Source organism: Carlito syrichta, unplaced genomic scaffold, assembly GCF_000164805.1.
Source record: "Carlito syrichta isolate Samal-C Ts95f unplaced genomic scaffold, Tarsius_syrichta-2.0.1 Scaffold308825, whole genome shotgun sequence".
NCBI classification, from domain to species: Eukaryota; Metazoa; Chordata; class Mammalia; order Primates; family Tarsiidae; genus Carlito; species Carlito syrichta.
This window is the reverse complement of record NW_007252921.1, coordinates 6,444-16,795: the sequence shown is the minus strand read 5'-3', so window position 1 is coordinate 16,795 and position 10,352 is coordinate 6,444. Positions and strand designations below refer to the sequence as shown.

Genomic DNA, 10,352 nt, shown 5'->3' with positions numbered 1-10,352 from the left:
TTTAATCCTCCAGCAACCTTGTAAGAATTGCCACCCCCATTTTATATTTAATTAGACTAGCTATTTACGCAAGGAGTCGGGAATCTCATCGCAAAGGCCCTGCTGGATTTGCTGGATTGATGCTGGGGAGGGTGCCGTCATCCGCGGAGCCTGGGCCTGATCCTCGTCAGCCGCCCGCCTCGCGTCGGAGCCCTGAACGCCGACCTATCTGGCCTTAACCCCATTTTCTTTCCCGCCGCCGATCCTCAAGTCGGCGTGAAAACCCCTGCCTTTCCCCGAGTGTCCTCAGCTCCTGCCCGCGGCCTTCGTGGACCGAGGGCGCTTGCGTCTTTTCCGCGGTGTCTCCAACCATCCTGGGCCCCGCCGCCGCACCCGTCCCGGAGTAGGGGTGGGGGGAGACTTCCCGCTGCGTATTCGAGGGGCGGAGGGACATTCCTCCCGTGCCCAACGCCCCCCTTCCCCGCGGGGCCGTCAGGTTCGGGGCGGCCCAGGATCGGCGTTCCCTTGGGTGCTCTGGGGCCGAGCAGGTGCAGCGCGTGACGGGCAGAGGACCCCAAGCTCCCGGAGTCTGGGAATAAGCAACGAGCGCGACGGCGGCATCACAGGAAAGGGGACCGAGCCGGACTCTCAACCCGAGCTTCTATCTCGGGCCGACGTCCTGTTCAGCCAATCAGGGAGTGTGCTCCTAAGAAGACCCGCCCCGCTCCTTCTGAGTGACGGTGAGACGGGCCGAGTCAGGAGACGCGCGTGCGCGGATCGGTCGGGCGGAGCCGCTCGTGTCTTGTTGCGCAGGCTCGGCGCCCACGACCTGGCCTGGTACCCGCGCGTCTGCATCCTCTGCTGCTGGGCCGTGCATCCCCGCCTGGGCTGCCCGCGTCCGGCCATGACGGCGCACTCCTTCGCCCTCCCAGTCATCATTTTCACCACGTTCTGGGGCCTCATCGGCATCGCTGGGCCCTGGTTCGTGCCGAAGGGACCCAACCGCGGGTAAGGAAGGAGCACAGGCCCTGCAGCGCCCTCTCCGGTCCCCGGGGCGGCGACTTTGCCCCGCAGCGAGCGCCCGCACGAGGGACGCGAGGCGCCCCGACGCCTCCTCCGAGGTCTCTGCACCTGGGCTGCGTTCCGCCGGGGGAAAAGGCTGAGGTCGGGGCGAGAGGGCAGATAAAGAAGGTGAAGAGGAGACTGACACTGGGAAACGATTGTGTCACCTCCTCCTGCGATCGGTAAAGGGCAGGGATGGGCACCGGTGCGGTTTCTCCACTACTTGGTAGCTGTGTGATTAGCAGCAAATGTCAAGCCTCATTTCTTCACAGGTAAAATGGGGATGGTGACGACCCCTGCCTTAGAGGCTGCTGTGAGGATTACCGCAATAATGCATTTAAAACATCAGTGTGGGGCACTTTGTAGGTATTAGATAATTTTAGCTAGCATTTTTTGAAGGGCCCCTAACTCATTTTTGCACCACTCACTAGTTTCTACTTAATATTATCTTCATTTATAAAGTGCTCTCTCTCCTTGTCTGTAAGTTCCCAGAGGTCAGGGTTTCTCTTCTTCACCATTCTGCTCAATTCCCAACCAGGCCTGGCTCAAGCTGCTTAGTAATGTTGAAAGACAGATCAAATGCTTCTTTCTCTAGCATCTACCTGAAGTGCTTTAGATCAGCGGTCACAGTCCCTAGTTTGGATTAGGTTGAGCCTTTCCTGGGGGCTGCTTGGACATGTGGGTATTGCCTTTGTAGTTAAAGATATACAGGACTTGGGATCCCGCAGCTTCACTTTGTAAACCATTTTAGCATCTCACCTCTCCTACTAATCCTGGGGATTCTTTCTTCAGTCTAACTGAAGTCTCTCCTGCACTTTAAGCTTCTGTCTCTAGTCTAGAATGGACACAAAGCAACTAGTCCCTGTTCTCTTTATAGTAACTCACTCAGCCTTAGAAATGGCTCACAGTCTCCCTGCTTCTTGCCCTGGCTTCCGGTCTATTTGTTTTCCTTCCCCTTGTCTGATGAATTTGGAATTCCACAGACCACTCCTCAGTGGTTGCTGCAAATGCAGCTCTGTGCAGTGCTAGTCCCCTACATGTCTGCATTAAGATGGAGGAATACTGGGTGACAAAGTGGTTGAAGGGAGGGATTCATAACATAACTTGGATGTGATCAAGGTTGGCCTCTCTATAAGGGGACACTTTGTTTTTATTTTCTATCGGGCTATTCTTACCTGAGTAGACCTTAGCCTCCTGTGTCTAGTTGGCATCAGGAAGACCAATGGGAAAAGAGCTGACACCACAAGCCCTTTCGCTGGCACTGGCCAGGCCTTCTGAGGCTGCTGTTCCACCCACCCTGACCCGTGTCCTCTTCTGTTGCAGAGTGATTATCACCATGCTGGTAGCCACCGCTGTCTGCTGTTATCTCTTGTGAGTACAACTTTCCCCGGTTCAAAATCAGCCAGTTCGGTTATCCTCCCATCTCAGTCTCCTTGTCCAGGTACTGAACACCTCTTGAAAGGCTGAATCTGTTAAACACTGGAGTAGAGTCAGTATAGAAAGGTAAAGAGAATAGTAGGCCAGAAGTCATGACTTCCAGGCTCTGGGTATGGCTCTGCCACCAGTGTGTACACATTGTCTGTGTAACATCCATGAGCTTCAGTTTTGTCACCTGTGCGAGGAATAAGTTGGGCCAGCTCAGTGCTGTCTATACTTGACTGGGCTTCAGAATCACCTGGAGCAGTTATTCACTCAGCTTTTGGGATGCGCTCTAGACTCGGTAAATCATAGCTCTCAAGGCCTGCATTTAGGAATTCCTGTTTTTTCATGAGTGCTTCCAGGTGACTGAAGTGCAGCCAGCTTAGAACCACTAAGGTGAGAACAACAGTCTTCAAACTTGGGAGTGTGCCTGGAGGTATACAAAAACATTCCAAGGGACTCAGTACCTGGACAGTGTGAGAAAATCAATTTCCAGGTCCTCGTTGTTCATATGTTCTCTTTCTAAAACTGCCATTCACAATAGCTATTCCCTCTTCACACAAAAAAGATGCCCCCCAACCCTTTCCCTACCTTCATCCATCCCAGTCCTGCTGTTACATTGCTCCATGTTTAAATCCTCCTGTCTGCTAACTAAGGGATAAGTTCAGGTTCTAGTTTGGGCTACTTTGGGGATGACTCTTTCATGATTAACCAAGCACCTTTAAGCCCATCTTCCTATGTCTTTTTTTTTTTTTTTAAGAGTCTTCCTCTGTCACTTTGACTGGAATGCATTGGCACAGTCATGGCTCACTACAGCCTTGATCTCCTGGGCTCAGGTGATACTCCTGCCTTGACCTCCCAAAGTGCTAGGATTACAGGAGTGAGTTACCGTATTCAGCCCCGTCTTCCTATGTCTTATATATTATTTTCATGAGTCAAGCTTGGCATAATTGGGTGTTCTTAGTTCAGAACAGTCAGGACAGGTAGAGTGATGAGATGCAGATTCCTTAAAAAATAACAAATTCTACCAGACATGGCGGCTCATGCCTGTAGTCCCAGCTATGTGGAAGGATCACTTGCGCCCAGGAGTTGAAATTAAGCCGGGCTCGGTGTCTCAGCCTGTAATCCCATGCTTTGGGAGGCTGAGGTGAGTGCATTGCCTAAGCCCGCGGGTTCGAGACCCGCCTGGGCAACTTGGCAAGACCTCATCTCTACAATAAATCAAAAATCAGCCAGGCGTGGTAGCATGAGCCTGTAGTTCCAGCTACTTGGAAGGCTGAGGCGGAAGGATCACCAGAGCCCAGCAGGTCAAGGCTGCAGTGGCCGGGAGTGGCCACTGCACTCCAGTCTGGGCAACAGAGTGAGACTCCAAGTCAGAAAAAAAAAAAGAAATCTAGCCTGGGCAACATAACTAGACCCTGTCTCTTAGAAAAAAAGAAAAACAAAGGAGCAGATTCTTTTAAAAGCAACGGGTCTATTTCCCACAATTGCCAAATTTTTCAAAATATAAAGGACAAAATTCACTTTTTAGAAATGTATTTGATTCATTTCAGGTTTGGTGACTGTTATTAAAGATAAAACCTGTTTTATCTGATTAGGTCATGAACTATATATCCCTGTTAGTCAGTTTTCTCTTATTTACTTTATATAATGTTTAATATTTCTCACCTCCTACTAACAAAAAATAAAACTTGTTAAAAATTGGCCAGGCACATTGGCTCATGCCAGTAATCCCATACTTTGGGAGGCCAAGGTGGGAGGATTGCTTGAACTCAGGAGTTTGAGACCACCCTAGGCAGTATAGAAAAACCTCATCTCTATTTAAAAAAAAAAAAAAAAAATAGCTGGAGGTGGTGGTGTGTTTCTGTAGTCCCAGCTACTCAGGAGGCTGAGGTGGAAGGATCTCCTGAGCCCAGCAGATGGAGGCTGTGGTGAGCCATGATTGTGCCACTGCACTCAGCCTGGATGACAGGATAAAACCTTGACTCACGAAGACTCATGGTTTGGTTTTGTTGTTGTTGTTTTTTCCAAAATTCTCCTTGGACAGAGCATCTCTGAGGCCCTTACTTTAATGCTGTTTTTCAGTCCTTCAGGGCTTGGCAAAATGTCCTCATCTGCCCTGAGAAGGGCCTCAGAGGGGCTCAGATTTGATGGCTTAGAGACCAGGACTTACAGGATGGTGGCTGGGAGTGTGGGGGTGATGGGATATACACAGAATGCGAAATAATTACAAATACCAAATCAACATATGGGAAAACAGGCTACAAATTAGATGCACACAGTCAGAAAGATGGAGCCATTTAAAGAAAAATCATGCCTAGAAATTATATTTACAAAACATAATCTCAGACATAATGTAGGCATAAAGCAGGTAATGATTTCTGATAGCTTCCTGAGCATTAGGCGCTCCTAGCTGCTGTGGGGAATTCAGAGATGAAAAAGATCCATCCTTCCTGCAAAAACAGACAAAGCTGCATTGCAGTGATCATGGGAGGCATTCCAAGTTTTCAGGGGTCTACTCCTATGGCAAATGAAGTTAGAAGGTTGTCACAAATGATGGGGGCAGCCATCTACTTGTCCAGCAGCTGGTGGGTCAGGCCCCCGAGAGATCCTGGGCCTGAAGAACAGAGGTGCCTCAGCAGCAGCCTGGGCAGGAGTTCCCATCCCTCTCCCACCCCCGATTGCCAGCTTCTCACGTCTTGGGATAGTTCCTACATCTTTTTTTTTTTTGAGTTGGAGTCTCACTCTTGTCGCCCAGGCTGGAGTGCAGTGGGACGCTCATGGCCACTGCAGCCTCAACCTGCTGGGCTCAGGTGATCCTTCCGCCTTCCAAGTAGCTGGAACTACAGATGCACGCCACCAGGCCCAGCTAATTTTTGTGATTTATTGTTGAGACGAGGTCTCACCAAGTTACCCAGGTTGGTCTTGAACGTCTGGGCTCAGGCAGTCCTCTCACCTTGGCCTCACAAAGTGGGATTACAGCCTGAGCCACCGTGCCCGGCCCAGTTTCTGCATTTTCTAAAAGAAGGTGATTCTCACATGCCTTTCACCAGGTGTGCCCTGTCCTGCTCCTTGGTGCATGGAGCCTGGTGAGCCCGGAGAGCAATGTGTGTGGGCACAGCTGGGAGTCGCTCCCAAAGCTCTCCAGGAATCTGCTTCACTTTTTCCCTGAGCCCACGTCTGGCCCTAACTCAGGCATCTTACAGATCTTCTGAAAATCAAATCAAACCCAAACCCACAAACACCAGACTCTCCCCCATGCCTGTTGGAGTGTGGATGGTTCCCCAGACCCTTCTTCACTCCTGGGAGCACAGGGCCTGCCACTTGCTAGGTCGGTTGCATACTGCCTGGGAGAGCAGAAAGTGTGGCCAAGGCCTTCCGTGGGCATGAGCGGGGTGCCTTCTGTGCCAGGCTCACGTGCACTTTGCTGTCCCTGGCAGCTGGCTCATTGCCATCCTGGCTCAGCTGAACCCCCTGTTTGGGCCCCAGCTGAAGAACGAGACCATCTGGTACGTGCGCTTCCTGTGGGAATGACCAGCTGCTGCTTCCATGCCCAGGTACTGAGCGGGCAGCAGGTGTGGGTGCCTGGACCTCCGTGGGTGGGAAGGGAGGGAAAGGCAGGGCCATGGTTAGAGTTCTCATTGGACACAGGCATCCATTTATTTAGAAAAAGAAAATAGTGGGGATTCAGCTCCCATTGTCTTTCTGCCTAGCACTGCTGGCTGCCAGGGATAAGATGGGAACCACGGTCCCAGAACCCCTGTCCTCATAGTGCTTCCTCCCAAAGCATGTCCAGGCGTGGCCACAGAGCAGGTGATGTGGACTCTGTTCTGAGTGAGGAGAAGCTGGGGTGCAGGAGCCATGGACACAGGGACAGAGGGAGGAACAGGGTAAGCTATGACCAGGCTGGAACAAGGAGGCTCCCCAGGGAGGGGGTGGTCGGAGCCGAGGCTCCACAGCGAGGCAGTGACCCTTCGATGTGATGTGCTTTTCAGGTGTGCCAGCTCTCTGGATGACCCTGGCTCGCCAGTTCCTGATGGCATTTCAGTCCCACCCTCCCTCCACAGCTGTGTCTTGGTCCTTCCAAGCTCCCTCCTGCTGGCACCCTGGGACCCGCACCTGCAGAGTCTTCCTGGCTCTAGGAGATGCTGTCTTCCTAGCTGACCCTCAAGGAGACCCCTGAAGCAGTCAAGCTGCAGCAGGGGACATCCTGCTCGTAGACACCCACTGCTCTGAGCTTTCTCTCCCTCCCAAGGAGATCCTGGCTGACGAGCTGATATGGGTAGGATCTTACACATGGGGCAGAAGCCAGGCTTCAGCCCAGCCCTGGGTGCTCCGAACCCAGGGTGGGGAGTCGGGTGCCGCCACCCTACTATGAAATGGAAGGGCTCCATGTGATATGCCCAAGGCTTTTTCTGGCTCTGGCCTCTAGATATGAAAATTTCTAAAAATGTTGAAGTAATAGAGAAACGTTCACATGTAAAAAGCAGCATAGTCACTGGATCAAAATTGACCCAGCCTAGATGTTGAGCATTGTTTGTAGTTATAGTTACTTAGATTGGCTTGCTCAAAAAGTTGTGTCTCCTCAGAATATCCAGTTCCACCTCTTCCCCTGCCTGGGCGCTCCACTCTGTAGGCAGCTCACCACCCCATCACCAGCCTGTCTGTCTGTGCACAGTGGCCACCCCCAGGAGTCCTGGCTCTGCCTCACTAGGCTGTGATGGGAACAGATTTCAGAGCATCTCACAGCAGCATCTGAGTGACCGGAGTTGGGATGGGAGAGGGAGGAAGGCACAGTCTGAGGGGCACTGTGGGCACTGGCCGCCCTGGCCCCTGAGCCAGCACCAGGCCCTGTCTCCAGTGCACTGGGCTCCTCCATGCTGCGGACAGCGAGTTGTGGAGAAGCGCCAGCCTAGCAAGGCTAAGAAAGGCAGAACATGGCATTCAGGGGGGCCCTGGGGACTCTCCAACCTTGCCCTCCCTCCTAGAGGACAGTGAGAGAGACATCAAGACAGAGTTGCTGGGGTAGTCAGGTCAGAGCTCACCCGCCGTGTCTGGCTCCCAGCTGAGGCCCTTCATTGCCTGGGGAAGAATAGCCAGCCTCTTTTATTTATTGACTATTTATTTGACCTTCTTCCCAGTTAGAAGGCATTGCTTTGGGAACGGCAAGAGAATGTGATGTGTCTCACCCAGAGGGCTCAGTTCTTTGCTGGTCAGGTGCTTGGGACCTCCTACTGACAAACACTTCCCCCAGATTCCCTCTCCTAACCTTTGCAGTCCTTCCTGTGGAGTGAGGGTGTCATGTGTGACTTGTACGAAAAACTCAGTTCATGTCTAATAAATAATGGTGATAAAAAGGTTACTGTTTGGTGGCAAACCCTGGCCTCTGGGAGATGTGGGTTGCTCACAGGGTTCAGAGTGAGAAAATTCCAGAGTAGAACCCAAAGCTGTACCAGAGTTTCTGTAGGGAGCACATGAAGACAAGCCTGTTGAGGATGCTGGGAGGTGTCAGGAGGCAGGAGGAAAGCCAGGGGAATATAATTCTGGAGGATGAGTGTGGTTCAGGAGGAGGGATTGGTCCAGGTATCACAGACCCCCATCACCTCCACCCCAAGAAGTCAAGGCCAGCTGGTGGCTTTGGTGGACAATGAAGTCAGACTTGAGTGGGCAGGTGGGAGGTGACGAGGACCCTCTGAAGCTAGGCCTAGAGAGATGAGAGGGGACTAAAGGAGGAACCCTCTGGATCCGTTTACCCAGCTCCCTGTGGATCAACCTGGGCCAGGGGACTTCTCCAGCCGCTGTGGCTGCAACTCTGAAGCCAGCCCCAGCCTGGTTATGCCCACCCTAATGGCCTTGGGTCTGGGAAGCTGAAGATCCCCATTGGTTTGGAGGGAAGACGTGTCACAATTGGTTGCTCCCCCCTTGGTCTCTGCTCCCCGGGTCCTGGGATTCCACAGTGTTGATTGTTGGTGTCTTCAGACAATACAGTGTGTGTGTGTGTGTCTGTGACTGGATGGTCACTGCGCCTCCTGGGCAGCAGGCTCTGTGCCTGGGAGGCAGAATCCGGAGAGCTGCTTTCTGCCCTCTAGGCTGCTCTGGGCTGGCAGCTCCTACCCAAGCAGGGTGGCCCTTCCCACCTGTCCCGTCCTTTCCATGCAGTCATTTGGAAAAAGGAGAGGGGGCCAAGAGCTCAGGTCCAGCCCACTCTCTCAGCGGATCCATCTTCCATCGCCATGGTGAGAACTGTTCCTATCAGACTTTCCCTCCACACCCAAGGTGAGAACCTGCATGGCGAACAGGTTTTGTCAAAGATAAACAAAGCTGGACGTTAGTTAAAGCTATGAAGACATTTTTTTGGTTAACTACTGACTAAGGGCTGGTCAGCGTTAATGTGACCAGGCCAGCTGTGTTGGTGGAAGTTAGGATCCTATCAGAAACTGGAGACTGAGGCCTTACCCTTCCTGATGATATTTCGAAGGAATGGCTTTCAGGTCCTTGAGAAAGACTCGTGGATTGCAGGAGAGGCATTTATATCTCAAAGGGACAAAGGAAGGAATTACAGTAGTAAGGTTTTTTTAAATAAGTGGAGGGTGGTCAGGGGCTTATTGTCAGGTATTGACCAGAACTGTTCATCATTCTCTCTCTCTCTCTCTCTCTCTCTCTCTCTCTCTCTCTCTTTTATTGAGTTGGAGTCGTCTCACTGTCGTCCAGGCTGGAGTGCAGTGGCACATTCATGGCCACACCAGCATTGACCTGCTGGGCACTGGTGATCCTTCCGCCTCAGCCTTCCTAGTAGCTGAAACTACAGGTGTGCACTACCACACCTGGATAATTTTTTACTTATTGTAGAGACGCGGTCTCACCAAGTTGTCCGGGCTGGTCTCGAACCCATGGGCTCAGGCAATCCACTTGCCTCGGCCTCCCAAAGTGCAGGGATTGCAGGCTGAGCCACCAAGCCCAGCCAACAGTCCATTCTTTTGACAGCCTTGAGCTTTTTCAGACAGGAACTCAAAGGGTAAGCTGGGTGGTCCCAAGGATGCAACTTTTGGCTGCCAGAAATCATGCTAGGCTTAGTCCAGTCTCTTGGTGTGGGGTTTGGATGCCGTCATGTACCAAAACTTACAGTTCTCAATTTCAATCCAGACTCCTCTCTGCCCCAATGCGGGAGGCATGTCAGTGCCTTTCAGTCTCTGAAGAAGGTGCTCATGAAGCAAAAGATCTCTAAAAATAGGCAGTGGCCAAGAGCAGGGTATCCCTTACCAAGTGAGAAAGCAGGAAGCAGCTTTGGAGACCACCCGGGGACAGAGGAGAAAGCCTATTGAGAAAAGGAAAGGTACCAAGGAAAGTGAAACCGCCCACGAGTGTGACCAGCAGAGGGCAGTGCTGCACGCAGGATGAAGCCTCCTGAGGAGCCTCGTGTACAATGCATGCAACGCCCCTGGGGTGTATGGTGCTCTTTTTTAGAGGTGGTGACCTTAGAGTGATGACTTTGAGCAGGGAGCAGCGATGATATTCCAGACAATACCATGGCCAGGATGAAACATCCTTCAAGGCATTTAATAGTGACAATGGCTAGCATTTATTGAGCAGTTAGATGCCAGGCCCTGCCTAAGAACAGAGTGGGGAGGTAACTGCCAACTTTGCACTGCTCTGATCCCAAGCTTCCCAAATAGTCGTCAGCGATTTCTTCCAACCTCAGCATCCCTGAAATACCTGGTACATTCTAATCTATACCAGGGATCCCTGGCAGCCCAGATTCTCAGCTGGGGGTGTGGGGAGAGGTACTGCTCCTGCTGGCCTTAGAGTTCCTCCCCTGCAGAAGCCCCCAGAGTACAGCCCTTGGTTAATTTGGGTTGATTTGAACAGAAATAGGATTGTTGATAACTCTGGAA

At 51.9% G+C, this 10,352-nt stretch overlaps 1 protein-coding gene across 1 annotated transcript; it reads left to right on the top strand.

Moving 5' to 3' along the window:
- Nucleotides 1-778: 778 nt before the first annotated feature.
- Nucleotides 779-7,822, top strand: ATP6V0E2 (ATPase H+ transporting V0 subunit e2). The gene is made up of 4 exons (XM_008065983.1): nucleotides 779-987; nucleotides 2,365-2,412; nucleotides 5,901-6,017; nucleotides 6,456-7,822. Exons 1-3 carry the CDS (start codon nucleotides 884-886, stop codon nucleotides 5,992-5,994), a joined length of 246 nt encoding a protein of 81 aa, XP_008064174.1. The 5' UTR covers nucleotides 779-883; the 3' UTR covers nucleotides 5,995-6,017; nucleotides 6,456-7,822.
- The last annotated feature ends 2,530 nt before the right edge of the window (nucleotides 7,823-10,352 follow it).